Here is a 16734-nt window from a genome sequence, read left to right on the forward strand (position 1 = left end):
ATGCCTACCACTTGCCGTTGACCGCGCTAGGGGCGCAGGAAGCAAAGAAAAACACTGCTGGGTCTAACAAACGGAGAGCGAGGGGGAGGGCGCCGCAAGACGGGAAAAGGGAAGAAAAAAAAAATCCTCCGACCTCCCCAATATGGCCGGCGCACGAGCCAGGCCGACCTCCCCAACATGGCGGCACGCCGACCTTCCCATCATGGCGCGCGGCCCCGCCCGCCCCGCCGCGGCTGCCGGCGCGAGCAGTTCCGGGTGCGGTGCGCGCCGGGGGCGGGCGGGGGGCGGCGTCCTGGCCATGGCCGGCCTGTCGGACCTGGAGCTGCGGCGGGAGCTGCAGGCCCTCGGCTTCCAGCCAGGACCCATCACCGACACCACTCGGGACGTCTACCGCAACAAGCTGCGCCGCCTGCGGGGCGAGGCCCGGCTGCGCGACGAGGAGCGGCTGCGGGAGGAGGCCCGGCCGCGCGGCGAACTGCGGCTGCGGGAGGAGGCCCGACTGCGCGAGGAGGCGTCGCCGCGCGCCCGGCCCGCCGCGGCCTCTCTGCGGGCGGAGCCCTGGCTCTCCTCTCCGGCCTCGGCCTTCACGAACCCCGGGGCCTATGGCGATCTCGGGGCCTCCGCGGCTTCCTGGGCGGGGAGCCGCGGCCTCGCCTTTCCCGCCCGCCCCGCACCGTTCAGGCGCCGGGCCTCGGTCCGGGGCAGCTCTGAGGAGGACGAGGACGCCCGGTCGGCCGACAGGGCCGCGCTGGGCCCGGGCCTCTCGGGCCGCCGCTGGTGGGCCGCGTCCCCGGCGCCGGCGCGGCCGCCCTCCTCTCTCCTCGGCCCCGACCCGCGCCCGGGCCTGCGGGTCACGCGAGCCGGCCTTGCAGGCGCGGCGCGGGCCCGACCCGAGGTGGGGCGGCGGCTGGAGCGCTGCCTGTCTCGGCTCCTGCTCTGGGCCAGCCTGGGGCTGCTGCTCGTCTTCCTGGGCATCCTGTGGGTGAAGATGGGCAAGGCCTCGGCGCCGCAGGAGGCGGAGGACAACAGTACGTCCCGGGCCGGCGCAGGGGAGGGCCTCTGACTCTCCTCTCCCCTCCAGACCTGCGCCTTCCTCCTTCCCCGCACCTGCAATCGTGCCTGCCTTGGCTGTCTCCTGTTTTCCTTTTCTGCCCTGGCCTTGCCTCCTAACACGGCCCTCTCAGCCACGTGCTGGGGAGCAGGTTGAGGTTTTGCCCCAGCCTCTGGCTTTCCCTCTCTTAACAGGCCCACCCCCACCTCTTTCTGCTTATGTCTCCTGCGTTGCTCTCCTGCTCACCCACACACTTGAGGGCACCCTCTACATCACTAGCCCCACTGGTCGGGTCTGGTTGAGGTCCCAGCTTTGCAGTACCAGAAAGGCCACCAGTTCACTTCTCTGGACCACAGGCCTTCGTTTGTCAAAGGGGTTCCTCCTAGCTCCGTGCCTGAGACAGGCACTGGGGGAGCTTTTAAGAGTTCAGGCTGATGGCAATGGGAGGTGTTGGCGTAGCTTGCGGCGCCCTCGTGCAGTGAGGGGTCTGTCGGATGCAGTGGGTCTCCCAGCAGCTGGGGGCTTGCATTGCCTAAATGGGAAATTTGAAGAGGAAACAACACAGGGGTCATTTAATTCTAAATCTAGGTATAGAGGGACACTCTGGTGCAAAGCAGGAGTACGATTCACACTGCTCCCAGCCTCGGGCCAAGGCCACATCTTTCCATGCCTAGTGGGAGCAGGTGAAATACGGGGGGAGGCTAAATTGTGTCTCTGCTGTGTGGCAGGGGGATGCTGGGGGCATGTACCGTCTGTGGGCATGGGGACCGCAGACTTAATGCAGGTGCCCAAGGGATTGCGGTCTGTCACCTCTGTGACTCGGCGTGTCCACCTGCAGGAGAAGTGGGGCACGCCCCCAGTGGCGTTCGGGCCCGGGTGGAGGTGGAGGTGCTTTAACACGTCAGCGCTGGGTTAAATGCTGAGATTTGCCTGCCGCTCGCCCCAGGGATGGTGGCGTCCTTGTCAAACACCGCACTTTGTGGACGGTTTACAAAGCTGCCCCATGCTTGTGTTGTGTTGTTGGAGACCACGTCCCTGAAGATAAGCGGAGCAGGCCCATCTGGTCCCATTTGAGAGGTTCAGAGCGTGTGTGTGTTGCCCAGGGACCTGTGGCTGGCGGTTTGCAGCTGAGCGGAGGGCCCGGCTGTCCCGATTCCTAGCCCAGGACGGGGAGACCCTCACACTTCGCCGTGTGCAGTGCAGAGTGCCCCCTTAGCTGGCTGCCAGCCCCGTGTTTGTGTCCCTGTTGGCCTCGCCCTGCGTTTTTCGCCAGTGGTCTCCGTGGTCTTCCCCCCAACCCACACTTTTAATTTCCTCTGTTTCTTTTCTGGGTCTCAGTGAAGTTGTTGCCAGTGGACTGTGAGAGGAACTCGGATGAGGTGAGTGTGGGCTGCCCGGGCTTTCATTCTTCCTCCCCAGGCTGTCGGCCTCCACCAGGAGGGAAACTTCTGCAGAAGAGGATTGTAATAGGCTCATTTTCGGGGAGTGCGTCCTGTAATGTGCCAGAATCACATGGTGTTCTGATGTTTGTGTCAGACTCAATTGTGACAGTGAGGGAGCGCTTGAAACAGAACTGAGCTCCCAGGATCCTACCCTGGGCTTGTCGCAGACGCTTTCCCATCAGGCATAGCGCCGGGGGCTTTGATGTGCCCGAGTCGATCTAGGGGATGCGGTGGGTTGTTGTCGGGGGCCTCCGCAGCTCCCAGGCCTTGTCAAGCCTCAGGAGGCCAGGTTCTCCGCTCCGCACGCTGGGCCTGGCCGTGTTTGTCTGTGGCTCTGGAGTTGCTGCTCTGCTGGGGAGCACGGGGGGGGGGGGGGGGGTGTTTGCAACACATGTCCTGGGAAGTGGAGTCGGCCCGGGGCCCGCGTGCGGATTTGTTTTCTGAAGCTCTAATGTTCTCTACAAATAATATCGGGGGAAGCCAGCGGCCCCATCCCTCCGTGAATATGACGGCAGCACCTGCCCGGGGCTGGGACGCCGGGAAGATACGAGGCGGCCATAAATCCTACCCGGAGGAGTCTCGTACTGCCACGGGGCATGACTAATAGTCGCGTTATCAAGTGTGCCAGGCCTCACAGCCCAGGGCCGGGAGAAAGTGAAGGTGGCATTGGGACACCCCTCGTTTGTCTCCCTTACCTGGGTTAATGAGGGGGCACGGCTAACTGGCTTTGTTTTTCTTTAGCTTCTGATGTGTCGGACTCGGGGGTGTTTTATTACATGCATTTATTGCATTCGTGTGCCACGTATCTGCTTCCTGATTGTTTTGTGGAAACAGATTCCTGTTTGTTTAATTTGCCTTCCATCATAAAAACCACAGTTGATAATGAGAGGAAGTGGCCCAGAGGGGAAGCTCGTATTTAGAAGACTTTTTTTCTGTAAGGCTTCTCGGTGATGCTGGTTTTATCTGTCATCTAATTAGCAAAGGGGTCGCTGTTGTTCATTTCTGGGCCCTGCAAAGTCTAAACGTATCCGACCCACAAGGGAGCGACACATTTGCTCCTTGGCCCTTCTCTGCGCGAGACCAGGTTCATGCCCACCTCGCGTGAGCCCTGGCAGGACCCCCCCCCCCGCCATCCTCACTGAAGATGCTCTCAGCCTACAGTTGGGGGCTTCCTAGGCAACGTTGGCTATGCGTGGCCATCCCAGCCCGCAGTGGAGCAGCGCCCTGCAGGAGCTGGGCCCTGCCCACGCGGGACCCAGAAGCAGGCAGGTTGGGGCGTGTCTGGCTGTGGCGCCACTATGGGCAAAGGCTCACTCTGTGTGCACCCGCAGGCCACCGAGCCCGGAGCCAGGCACCTGGGCTTCCGTTACGGGTTCGTCTCTGTCGCCTGGTGAGGGCTGCTGCTCCCGTGTGTCCCTTTCTGCCTTCGCACCGCCGGGCGCACAGGAGCGGTCAGGCAGTGGCTGTGTCTCTGGTCGGGTTGCCTTCTGTCCGCCCGTTCCCTGAGGCCTGCGCTGAGCCTGAACTGAGTCCTCGGCCCAGCCCTGACTCAGAGGAGGCTGCAGGTTTTACTAAACGGACAGGAGTGGCCCTGGGGGAGACGGGACCCCAGCAACTGACATTTGAGCCCTGGCCACTCCAACACACAGCATTTAAAGTGCCCTCGCGAGAGCCCCGGCCGCTGTGTTCACCGCACACCCACTTGGCCTCCGCTCCTCGCCCCGCTTCCCGGCCTCGGGAGGGAGGGCCGGGGCAGCTGTGGGGCAGCGGCCGGGAGCCTCCAGGACACAGCCTGTGGTTGCTGTGTCTGCGTGCCGCCCTGCTGCCCTGTTCCGTGTCCCTTTCTGCTGGTCACTGGGTTATTTATCGGCTCTCCTGGGCCCAGCACTGGGCAGAGTTCGCGTCTGTTTCGGAAGTATGAGGTGTTCCCGGAAGGGTCCGAGTAGCCGGCAGCCCCCTGCCCCGCTGACTGTTGTGCGGTGCCTTTTCAGTTCTGTCAGGCCAAGCAGAAGGCCGCCCTGCTGGAGCTGCTGCACGAACTCTACAACTTCCTGGCCATCCAAGCCGGTGAGTAGGCCCCCGAGGTCTCGCGGTGCCTCCGGGGGGTGCGGGCTGCCGCCCTGGCCGGGCAGGCTCTGTGGCTTCCCCCAGAGGACGGAGCTGGAGCCGACCTTGCCTTTCTCGCCTCCCACTGAGACACGTGTTTGTAAGCCTGCTTCTGTGCAGAATACTTTGATTCTTGGTCCCCTGAGGCTTCCAGAGCCTGGCACAGGCGCAGGCCTTGAGCAGCTGGTCTCCCTTCTCTGGGAGGCTCGGAGCTCTGTGTTGGCTCTGGAGGGGCCAGGCCCAGTCTTCCCAGAGTCTGTGCTCTCCATCCTAGAGCACCTCCTGGGACCAGATGGCCTGCTGTGCAGGTGGCAGGTGCTCTCTGTGGCAGAGTCTGATGTCACATCTGGTCCTGATTGCCCCCAGGCGGCTGCAGGAGCCAGGACAAGGCCCTGAGCCACAGCCACTCAGGGCTTCTGCCTCCCGTGTCTGACCAGTGACCCCAAGTCTGTCTTTTCTCCACAAAGTGGGAGTCGAGTGCCGTACCCTGGAAGGGGACAGTCTTAGCACCCCCATAGTGTGCCTCCGAAGGTCATTCAGAAGGGCCCCTCCTGTTAGATCTGGCAAACTGGTTCCTTGAGGTCAGAGACGCTGCCTGCACTATCGTGCCCTCCCCAACAGTTGCATGGAGAAGGCTCTCAGAGCCCCTGTTGACGGCCTACGTGCGTGTCCAGGGTGATGCACTTCTTAGTGGAAGAACCACCTGGGACGCTGCAGTCCGGACGGATGTTCGAGAGGCTCCTCTGGCCTGCGGGAGCAGAGAGGCCAGCCCTTGTCTACAGTGACACCAGAAAGTCAAGATCAGGGGCAGTCTTAGGAGCATCGGCTGTGCCACTGCCTCCCTCCTGGTGATGGCCAGGGAGGTGTCCATGAGCACCTCAGAGGAGGGGCCGCTGCTCACAGCACAGCAATGCGAGCATTGCTCCGGACGGCCCAGCTGCCGGCCTAACAGGAGGCTTTAGACCTCTGCATGTAAGTGCCCAGCGACCAGCGGCCGCAGCAGTCCCCAGGAGCTCACTGGAAATCCATCATCTCAGGGCTCTTCTCCCAAACAGCCGAATCACAGCGCCCTTCAACACTGCGGGGCGTGAGATGACTCAGCCAGGGCTCTGCCTGCAGGCTATGTGGTCTAAGGGGACAGGCCCCTGCCTCCCTGGCCATTTCACAGCCTGGGTGGTCTTCAAAAACTTGATAAAAATGCATATTATAAAAAGTATGCAGGATTCCAAGTGTTGTTTTTTTTTTCACCAAAATAAACTTACCTTGTAATTCTGTTTTTCCAAGAACTTTTAGAAGTGCCCTTGTGTAAGATGTGATTGGATGATGGCGGAGATGCCTCTTAGCTGGACAGTCAGGACAGCAGCACAGGGAGGTGGCGGCTCTGCCAGCCCTGCAGCCTTCCAGGGCCTGGTTCTGTGTGTGGGAGGAGGGCGGCTGGAGAGGCAGGGGCTGTTCCAGGTCCGTGACAAGGGGGAGGTCACAAGGAGGGAAGGAAGTCTGGAGATGGCCACTGGGCCCAGCTGTGATGCCAGGCCACCAGAACTTGATCTATCAACCATGAGGGCTGGTGAGGGCCAGAGAGGCCGTGCTGGGAGCCAGGTGCCCAGGAGGCAAGTGCAGCGGTGTCGCTGCACAGAGTCAGCACCTGTGGACAGGAAAGGGGACAAGAGGAAGCCATCAGGAGGCCACAGAGGTGGTGCAGGCAGGCCTGGCCAGGGTGCAGGTCATCCAGGACAGGAAGCCAGCTTGGTCTCAGGGGACCCCAGGGTCAGGATCAACTTTGAAGTAGGATCTGGCTGCATTGGAGGCTAAAGTCGGGCTTCCGTTGGAACCTTAAGTTCTTTAATTTTACCTTCAACTACTCCCGCGTCAGCCCACGGATGCAGCCAGGGCATGCATGTGTGTCCAGCCCTGAACACTTGCTGCTCTCAGGGAGTCTTTTTTTGAAGCACAAGTAAACCACAGCATCCGACCGAGAGCCAGCATCTGGAGCGGTTAGGCCAAATGCGAGGCCCACGGCTCGGGGCTTCTCAGAGGATGTGGCCCTTGGGCTGGGCCTGGAAGGCTGGTCAGGACTAAGAGGGGGGACCCCAGCTCTGCTAGGTGGGAGCCAGCCTCTGGGGGTGCCCAGAAGGAGCCATCCCTGGCCTCAGTGCCCCACAGACTGGCTCTCCCTCCACAAGCCTTTGGGACGCCTCTACTCAGGACCTCTCAAAACAATGGGCCCTTGGCTGGCGCCACGACTCACTAGGCTAATCCTCTGCCTTGCGGCGCTGGCACACCAGGTTCTAGTCCCGGTCGAGGCGTCAGATTCTGTCCCGGTTGCCCCTCTTCCAGGCCAGCTCTCTGCTGTGGCCCGGGAGTGCAGTGGAGGATGGCTCAAGTCCTTGGGCCCTGCACCCCATGGGAGACCAGGATAAGTACCTGACTCTTGCCACTGGATCAGCGTGGTGCGCTGGCCACAGCGCGCTGGCCGTGGCAGCCATTGGAGGGTGAGCCAACGGCAAAGGAAGACCTTTCTCTCTGTCTCTCTCTCACTGTCCACTCTGCCTGTAAAAAAAAAGGAAAACCAATGGGCCCAGCTTTCCAGGTCGCCTGCCTGTGTCGTGGATGAAAATCCCCGTGGCGCACGTGGCCTCCTGCCTTCCTCTCCTCCCGGGCTGTGTTTATTTATAGTGCCACTCCGGTACCTTCCGAGGCTGTCTGTCTGATCCTTTTAGGGATCAATTGCAAGCAGACCTTGGTATTGGGCAGCTTTTTAGTCATTTAATGCAAATCGCTGCACTGCCTTGCAGGTCAGGTTTTAATGATCTGGAATCGATCCAAGCTAAGTGGCTTTTGATCTTGCTGCAGAGTGAGGGTGCCCACGGAAGCCGGGAGCTGCCGGGACGCACGTTGCTCGTTAGAGCTCATGGCTTGGTTCCTGCTGCATTTTGTTAGTCCCGTCTCAGAGTCGTCCCCCACCTCTTTGTGTCTGAATGTGCCCTCCTCTTGCTCCCAGGCAATTTTGAGTGTGGGAATCCAGAGAAGCTGAAGAGCAAGTGCATCCCTGTCATGGACGCGCAGGAGTATCTCGCAGTAAGTAGGCCGCCATGCGCCGTGCTCCCGAGGGCCTGGGGCCGCCTGCTGATCTGGCGAGCCCTGCGGATCTCTCCTGCTTGTTTGGTGTTTGCTTCGTGGCTATTTGGCTTCTCCCCTGTGCCCCTCCCCACCCCCGCCTTGTTTTTTTTTTTTAACTTAGTGGCATGTTGGGTGACCTAAAGCTGAGGTGGGGACTGTGCCCCGTGCCTCAGCCACCCCCTCCTGACCTCTGCTGCTGAGCCAGCTGGGGCCCTTTTTCCTTGCCCCGTCTGGGTTTGCTTTTCTCCTGTGGGCAGCTCACCGGACACACATTGCACGTCCAGGCCCTCCGTTCAGATTGCGTAGGGCCCGTCTGATTGCGTGGCTGTGGGTTGGTAGAAGTGTGGGGCTCTGGGGCCAGCTCCCTTTGCACCTCACAGATGCAGAATCTGAGGCCTGGAGAGGGGACTCACCCAAGGCCACATAGCTGAGCCCCATGGCCCCTTGGCCCCCCAACCCCCCGCCCAACACACCCTTTTGTTTGACCCCGAGCCAGCTGCCAGCCCTGGCCTGGCGCGTCAGTCCTTGGGGAAATCGCCTGCCTCTGGCCACTGCAGACCTGCGTTTGTTGCTGCGTGTGCTTCCGCATCGCCTCCTCTGCACAGCCTCTTCCTGGCCGCCATCCGCCCCGAGTCCCCTCCTGCCAGTTCGCTGTGCATGGAGCGGAACGGGGCTCTGGGGCATGCGGAGGACACGGGCGAAGGCTCCCTTATCCGGCAGTGGAGTGATGCTGCGGCAGCCGCTCCGCCCGGGCGCAGAACTGATCTCCCGCCCCCACCCCACCCCCCACAGAACGTGACGAGCAGCTCCTCCGCCAAGTTTGAAGCCGCACTGACCTGGATACTGAGCAGTAACAAGGACGTGGGCATCTGGTGAGTGTGGGCACTTGCGGCCCCGTCCTCGCCCGGCTGCAGCCTTTCACGCCTGAAGGCGGAGGCTGGACATCTCAGCCACGACGTCACAGGCTAGACTTGAATTCCGGCCCCGGGGAAGCAGCGTGTGGAGGGCACTGTAGGGAGACAGGAACTCAAGTGCTGGGGAGTGAGTCTGGCACTCCAGCGACGTCCTGCCCCCCAGTCTGTGTATTTCAATGTATGTGAAAGGTGGGGCAGCAGAGACGTCTTCCTGGTTCACTCCACAGGTGCCTGCAACAGCGAGGGCAGGGCCAGGCTGAAGCCAGGAGCCCAGAGCTCCATGTGGGTCTCCCATGTGGGTGGCAGGGGCCCGAGTACTTGAGCCATCACCTGCTGCCTCCCAGGGTGTGCATTAGCAGGAAGCTGGATTGGGAAGTGGAGTAGCTAGGACTTGAACCCACACCCCAGTACAGGATGCTGGCACCCGAAGCCGAGGCTGCAGCTGCTGTGCCCCATGGCCGCCCTGTCTCCCTGCACTCCCTCTGGGTGCTTTCTCATTTGCGGAGGAAGTGACTATTGGGCTCATGCGGTATGGAAATCGCATCAGGAAGTGCTGGCCTTTATTCTGAGCACAGTTTCCGCCGCATTGGCAGCGCGGGTAGCAGAGATAGCGAGGCCTTTCAGGAGGCTGAAAGCCCTGCTGCTCGGCCCAGGGGGAGGGCGCGCGAGCTGTGGCCCTGCGAGACCCCCCCCGCCCCCCACCTGCCCGCGCTGGAAGAGCCGGCGGTGGCGCCGAGCCCCCTGCCACTCCTCGGGATCTCTGTGCAGGTTACAGCTCCTGATAGTGAAACACACGCTAGGGTTTTGTTCTCTCCCTCTAATCCGCCCAAATTACCAATTCCGTCAGCAGCGCAGCCAGCAGAAGGCCCTCGGGCAGCTCCGCCTAAAGCTTCATAACTGGATGCGTGGCACGATTAAAATTCGCTGGCTTTGGAAAAAAATGAAAGAAAGAAAAGCTACTCTGAGTGGCTGAGCGGTTTTCCTGGGTTAGGGACGGCGGAGGAGAATACGGATTTTATCCTGAGAGCGCTCGCGGAAGCTGCTAGCGCTGACGAATGGTGACACTGGCCGTTTGCCTTGGGAGGGGCTGAGCCGGCCTGGATGGCCAGCATTGACGTGGGTGTAAGACATCAGGACACCTTGGATAGCAGCCAATCTAACACCCCTGAGTCACCTCGCTGGAAGGCGTGGGTGTTCGTGCCCCCGCGGGTCCTGAGGGCCCCCCACCAGGGACCCGGATGGAGGCGCCGGGGCAGGGGCCTAGCCTCTAGCCTCGCAGGGCCTGGTGCTTCCCGGCGCGTGATCTTTGTGCTTAAACAGCATCGGCGTCCCCGGCTGCAGGGAGAGGGGTCGGGGGGAGCGCAGCCTCCCAGGCCCTGTCCTTGGGTTCTTGGCGTGCAGCTGCCGAGCCGTGATTCAGTCAACATTTCCATTTCTCTGTGCTGGGAGGTGGGAATCCAATTTACAGTTTAATCTTCCGCACGCTGAGAGAGGCTGTCAGAGCCCCGACAGAGGGCACGTCGCTTTAGCAGCGGGGGTGCAAGCCTGCTGCCGTCTTTAAAGCTTTGTTCTTTCTAAGTAGCCAACGTAGGAAATTTCTGGAAAGAGTACAGCCAGGATCCCAAGCCCATTCTGTAAGCAAGGAGAGGCCTGGAGACCCCTCCTCCTCTCTCTCCTTGCCTCCCACTTCGGGGGCTTGTCCTGTGGCTCCCGGTGCGCTTGGTCGTGTCTAGAGCCATGTCCTGTTGCAGGCTGAAAGGGGAGGACCCGTCTGAATTGGTGACGACCGTGGACAAAGTGGTGTGCTTGGAGTCCGCCCGCCCCCGCATGGGCGTCGGCTGCCGCCTGAGCCGTGCCCTGCTCACCGCCCTCACCAACGTGCTCATCTTCTTCTGGTGTAAGTCGGTGGCTGTCGCCCCTCCCCCACCCCTCGCCACTGGGACACTGGAGCCCAGAGGGCTCCTGGGCGAGAGCGATGGGTATGGAAACCCCAGGCCTGGAACGCTAGGTCTGCCTAATAAAACAGGATGTCAAAAGTCCACCCCTGCCCTGCTTTGTCTTTGCCCTTGGAGCCTGGGGGCCGCCTCGCAAGGCTGACAAAAAACGCCCTGGAGAGGGGCAGGGCACCATCAGCGTCCGTGAGAGACAGCAGCTGCCCGTCGCCCCCTCCAGCCGCTCCGCCAGGGTCCTGGTGTGCAGGCCACTCGGGGTGGGAAGCGCAGTGGGGACTTGACCTGGTTTTCCTCCCTGAAAAATGTAAACATCTCCTGGAGAGGAGAGCTCGGGATACCTGGGGGAAGCAGCAGGGACGGGGGAGGGGTGCCGAGCTGGGAAGCAGAGCACAGGCCTGGGCGCCTGACATCCGGGCCGCCTTAGAGCCGAGGCCGCGGGGTTTCCCTGAAGGCCAGAGGCCAAGGCACAGAAACCGTGGCCTCCCCCACGCCATCAGGCGGGAAGTCACACGACAGGCCTGGCATAGGTGCATGCATGAAACGCCGGGCCTTGGCTCACGAGGAAGGACGTGAGAGCCCTGACGGCGCGGGGAGAAGCTGGGATCTTAACAGCGGGGTGGGGGTGAGGGGGTGGCGCCTCCGCGGTGTCCGAACGAGGTCCTCCCTCTGCACTGCGTCCTTTGTTTCCTGTGAGCTGGCCCTGTGCCAGACGTCCAGATCCCCCCAGGCCTCCGGCACAGCCCCTGCCCACAGGGAGACCCCCGGGGTGGGACCGGCCAGATGAGCAGTGTTTCGTTCCCTCGCAGGCTTGGCGTTCTTGTGGGGGCTCCTGATCCTGCTGAAGTACCGGTGGCGGAAGTTGGAAGAGGAGGAGCAGGCCATGTACGAGATGGTGAAGAAGATTATAGGTGCGTGGCCCCAGGCAGAGGCGCTGCCGCCCCTGCTGGAGCGCCTGCCCTGAACCTCTGCTCTCCCCTCAGACGTGGTGCAGGACCACTACGTGGACTGGGAGCAGGACATGGAGCGCTACCCATACGTGGGCATCCTGCACGTGCGCGACACCCTGATCCCTCCACAGAGCCGGTGAGTGCCCCGGGCGGGTGAGGCAGGCCCGAGCCTCGTGTGCACCCTCGGCCGAGGGCGGCTCAGCTCCCAGGATCGCAAGCGAGGGCCCCTTCCCACCTCCCGCCGGCCCTCGCGCGTGCTCGGCTCCTGAGGACAGATGAGCTGGACAAGGCGTGTGGTGCGTGGCCGAGCGTGGCCCCTGCGCCGCCGTGGAAGTTACACGGCAGGGAGGCTTCGGGCTGCAGGGCACGGAAGCCTCATTGCCAGTGGCCTGGGCAGCGAGGATTGAAGGGTCTCTGTCCGGGGAAGCCCAGCGTAGCATCGGCCCCAGGCACAAGAGAGTCAGGTCTCGGGTTCCGTGTCTTTGTGTCTCATCGTCACACCCTCCCGTGGGTGCTGGCAGCAGGCCGGGTCCCCCGTGGGCTGCAAGATGGTGACCTGGAGCAGCTGGAGTGGCGTCTGCCCTGTCCCAGCCAGCAGAGCGGAAGTGGGCTCCCGGCTGCCCTCCACGAGCAAGAGAGAGCGTCCCGGGGCCTCCAGCGGTGCCCTCCTTGGGGCTCCTTGTCTATGGCGAGGAGAAGGAGAAAGTTCTTAAGGTTTCGAGTCATGACCCACAGGCCCAGATGCTTAGTACCTACCATGGACGCGTGCACGTGCGTGTAACTGAAAGGTGCTTAGTACCCACCGTGGACGCGTGCACGTGGGTGTTACTGAAAGCAGAGCTACACGACGGAGAGTGGAGTCAGCTCCCAGGGCGCACAGGTGCCTGGGACGGGTGGCAGCGCCAGTGTCAGCAGCACTGTAAGGAGACCTTCCCCGTGCAGGGTGACTGCTGGGAGTGTGCACTGTGCCCCGATGAAACCCGAGAGGGGCTTAGGGGAGCCGCGTCCCGGGGGGCAGCTGGCAGGGCCCAGCAGTGTCGGCTTGGGTCGTGGCCCCTCCTCAGCAGGCCCTGTGGTCTCTGCCCAGGTGGTGCTAAGAACTCCCGCGCCCGCAGGGATCCGGGCACCGCCCTGAGCTCACCGCAGCCCACGCGGGGCGAGCAGGGAGCCCACCGTGGGGGGAACGGAGGCGCAGGGAGGCTGAGGAACTTGCCCAGAGCCCCCGGGCCACCACCAGGCCTTCCCGTCAGCCTCGCTCCTCTGTCCCCGAGAGGGCTCGGCAGTGGAGCACACTGGGGTTCGTTCTCAACATGAAGCTGTGTAGGTTTCACACCCAGTGCGCCCAGAGAAGGGCGGCAGGCAGGGAGCACAGGGCCAGCAGCCTGCCTGCCGTGTGGGGCGTGTGCTCGCTCCGAGAGCGCGCCTGGCCTTGGGAGGTGACGCGGACTCCCACCTAACCTGGCCTGGCGGGAGTCCCCGTGTGAGCACAGCGGCACGCTCAGCTCTGCGCTGCCGCTCGTTCACCCGCCTCGCAGCCGCGTGCTCAGCAAGCGATGGCGGAGTGCCTCCTGCGTGCTGGCTCCTGCACTGGGCCCCAGGGAGAGAGCAGGGGGTAGAAGCGGTGTTCCTGGGAGGGACCCCGGGGACAAGGCCTAGAGGGAAGGGGGCGGGCTTACCGGGTAACACGCACACCCCTGAAGTGAGTGGCACGGCATGGCGGTTGTCCTCTGGGCTCCCGTGTGCCCAGAGCTGCCACGGATGAGGTGTGTGGCCACCGGAGGGAGTTGAGCCTGTCGTGAACCCCAGGGAGCCCGTGCCGTGTTGGCCCTCAGCTTGCAGGGGATGAGGACCCATTAGCCGGACTGCCGGCGCTGCCCTGCTTGGGACGGAGCGGAGCGAAGGGGAAGCCGAGAGTGTGGTTAGCGAGGACACTGATGGCAGCAGCTGGCTCCAGGCGGGCGTGCTCATTACCTGGCAATGGCAGCCTGGGAAGGGGGCCTCGGGCAGGGCTGCCGGCCGCCTCCCGGGGCCCAGCATCACCAGTGGGTGCCGCCGCCTCGGAGTTCAGCCCCCGGAGAGTGGGGGCGTGCACAGTGGCCTTAGCCTGACCACTGGGGAGGAAGGCCCCTCCATCCCCGCCCTGCCTCCTGACTCACCGCCACTAGTCTTGCCCTGGGTGGCCCTGCTGCTCCCCACATTCACACTCTGCATGGGAGAACCCAGGGTGGGGGGTGGGGGAGCGGGGGGGCCTGCACTCCCGAGGGGAGGCTGAGGCCTGTGTTGGGCAGGGGCTCAGCAAAGGAAAGTGCGCAGAGCAGCCGGGGCACCTCCCTGCCGCTGTGAAAGGCACATGGCTTCGGAGGCCCTGGCCGGGAGTGGGGGTGGGGACCCTCAGCAGCGCAGGGCCACCGGCCCTTGGTTCCCAAGAGCAGCTGCAGGCTGTGGGCCTCGCGGCACCCAGGCTTTAATTGGCCCTCGTGGGGCCCTAAGAGGCAGGCAGCCTGGCCAGGGCTGCTGCAGGGAACGGGCGGGCGCAGCTGGGGTCAGCGTGGCCCCTCCCACCCGGAGACCAGGGGCAGCGGGCCGGGCGCCTCGGTCGGCGAGAGGCTCCCTTTACTTGGGTCCTTGTGGAACAGTGGAGGTGGAGGAATGGCTTGTCCGTGGCCCATGCGGGAGCTGGGCAGTCTGTGCCCCGCCTGCCGAGGGCCAGGCCCCTGCCGAGCCCGCCCGCCACTCTCATTGCAGGAGGCGCATGAAACGGGTCTGGGACCGAGCCGTGGAGTTCCTGGCCTCCAACGAGTCCCGCATCCAGACTGAGTCCCACCGCGTGGCGGGAGAAGACATGCTGGTGTGGAGATGGACTAAGCCCTCCTCCTTTTCGGACTCGGAGCGATAAAGCCGTGGCAGGGGCCTGTCCCACCAGCCTGTCCCAGCGCAGCCCGCCGCAGGGCCCCAGGGGCTCTCAGAGCGGTGCTGAGTTCACACTTGCCTTGACCTTTTCACCTCCTGATCGTGCTCCGAGGGTCTCTGAAAAAGGAACTTGATTTAGTAGGAACCTGGGGGCGGCCTTTGAGAGTGGAGGGGAGGAGCCGGGGGCGAGGGCCAGTCCCCCTGCCCTGCTTTGCTGGCCGCGAAGGGGAGAAGGGTTTGCTTTTCAAGAATAGATGCTGCCGAGCCGGGCCAGCGAGTGATGCTGGAGTGGACGGTGCTGCCTGGGAGGTGGTTCGGGGGTAGCTGGCCGGGGCGACACAGGGCCAGGAGCGGCTTGGTCCATGTGCCTTCAGGGGGTGCTAGCCCAGAGCTCCAGGGTTAGGGGAGAGCGCCTGGCCTCTGGCTGGACTGCTAGACATTAGAGCTGACTGTAGGGGAACTGTAGAAAACTAGGGCACTCAGGTCGGGAGTGGGGCCGGGGGAGCCCGCAGAGAAGTGTCTGTGGCCCCTCTGCCCTGGGGCTTCTCCCAGGAGCCACTGTAGGCCAGCCCTGCAGCCAAAAGCTGCATCAGCCCCGGGACACTGGCCCAGGATGCCAGAGGGTCCGTCAAGGTGGGGAGCGCCGCCACCTCTGTGCCAAGATCACCCAGCTCCACTGGGACCACAACTTTAAGTGCGGCGGACGCACGCTGCCCCCTGCCGGCCGCTCGGGGCGGTGCCCGCGGGCCGCAGATGCTGCCGGGGCCCGCTGGGTCTGCCCTCCTGCAGGACCGCCCCCGGGAACGCCCCGCGGGGGACCTTGTTAAGTGCCGGCGACTCTCCTGGAAGCCTCATCCACACGTGTCCGCATCTGCAGCCGGCGGAGCGGGGCGCGGCAGCTGCTGCAGAAGACGCCAAGCAGCCCTTTCTGGTCTTCGTGGTTTTGTTTCCTTAATAAAGCTCCTGCGTCCTCATTTGAGCGCTACTGGTTCCCTGTGAACTCGGGATGGTCGGCGGGGCCGCTCCTGATCAGATACCAGCCGGACGAATAGGAACACCGCTACAGGCTTTGGTTTCGGGGTTGGAACTGCTGGATAAATAAACTATTTATTAAAAACGAATGCTTCTCGTCCGTGCTGCTTGCCTTCCCCCACAGCTACGTGAAAGGAATGGCAGCCTGCAGACCCGGGAGCCCTGGCTCTGGGGGAGGGCCTGGCGAGACCAGGAGCTCCTGCTTTGACTCGAGGGTTGTTGGGAGCCAAGTGTGTGGCACAGAGTGACAGCCCTGCCCTGCAGCGTGGCTGTGAGGACTGGGACGCACAGCGGCCCACGTGGGTCAGGGGGCGGCCGGGAGCGGGGGCACCAGAGCCCCAGCCATGTTCCCGCCTGTGCTGTCTGGGGTCCTGGGGCAGGGGCTGGCTCCAGGGCCACCCCTGCCCTGGAGGCACATAGGGAACCCCCCAGGCATTTGGAACTGGAGCCCCACCTTCAGCTGCCGTGGGGGAAGGCAGCCCGGGAGCTGGGCCCCCCATGGACCTGGCGGCCGCTGCGGCTGCCTTCGCTGCACACACCTGTGGCGTGGGGACTGGCATGCGAGTGCCAGCCAAGGTTTTCCTCTGCTGGAAACCGGGTGGGTGAACTGACAAAGGACCTGGTACACAGCCCAGAAGGGAGAAAAAAAAATGAGCCGTCTTCAGCCTCTGTGAAAGATTTTCCCTCTGCCGTGTTTTGTCTTAAGCTGAGAAGGGAACTAACGCAGGGCTCTATTTCTGTGCAGCTGTTTGGAGAGCAGGAGCGAGATCAAAATAAACTAAATAACAAAGGGGCCCCGCCAGCCCAGCTCCTTCCTTGATGCACACAGAGCCCTCTGCACAAAGGCCCGAGCCGAGCCGCGGCGCCGGCGCTCTGATGCGGCTCTGCACCCTGCCTGGGCTTTGAGGGGCCAAACCTCCCTTTGAAGCAGCAAGGGACAGCCTTGGGGGGTAGGGTCCGGCCGAGGAGGGGCGCCTGAGGTCATGGCAGGGTGGGTACTGCGCAAGGGAAGTCTGCGGTGTCCACTGGCATCCTAGATGCTGCTGGGACCACAGGCCTGTCTTTCCCAGGTGACAAACAGCCCTCTGGGGCCTCGGTGGGTGCTGATAAAGCAGCTTGGGGGAGCGCAGGAGGCGGCAGCTATCCCCCACAAATCTCAGCTGTGGACATTGCCCGGGAGCTCCGGCCACCTCCCGGAGCGTCTGCCCAGGAGAAAGGTAAACACGGCCATTTGTCACTGACATCATCCGGCCCGCAGTG

At 63.1% G+C, this 16734-nt stretch overlaps 1 protein-coding gene across 1 annotated transcript; it reads left to right on the top strand.

Moving 5' to 3' along the window:
* Positions 1 to 251: 251 nt before the first annotated feature.
* Positions 252 to 15563, top strand: LEMD2 (LEM domain nuclear envelope protein 2). Its single transcript, XM_008262793.4, has 9 exons — positions 252 to 1028; positions 2390 to 2430; positions 4485 to 4560; positions 7601 to 7677; positions 8512 to 8591; positions 10385 to 10530; positions 11392 to 11493; positions 11566 to 11668; positions 14278 to 15563. The coding sequence occupies exons 1-9, from the start codon at positions 299 to 301 to the stop codon at positions 14426 to 14428; spliced, it is 1506 nt and encodes a 501-aa protein (XP_008261015.4). The 5' UTR covers positions 252 to 298; the 3' UTR covers positions 14429 to 15563.
* The last annotated feature ends 1171 nt before the right edge of the window (positions 15564 to 16734 follow it).

This window comes from Oryctolagus cuniculus, chromosome 5, assembly GCF_964237555.1.
Source record: "Oryctolagus cuniculus chromosome 5, mOryCun1.1, whole genome shotgun sequence".
Lineage (NCBI taxonomy): Eukaryota > Metazoa > Chordata > Mammalia > Lagomorpha > Leporidae > Oryctolagus > Oryctolagus cuniculus.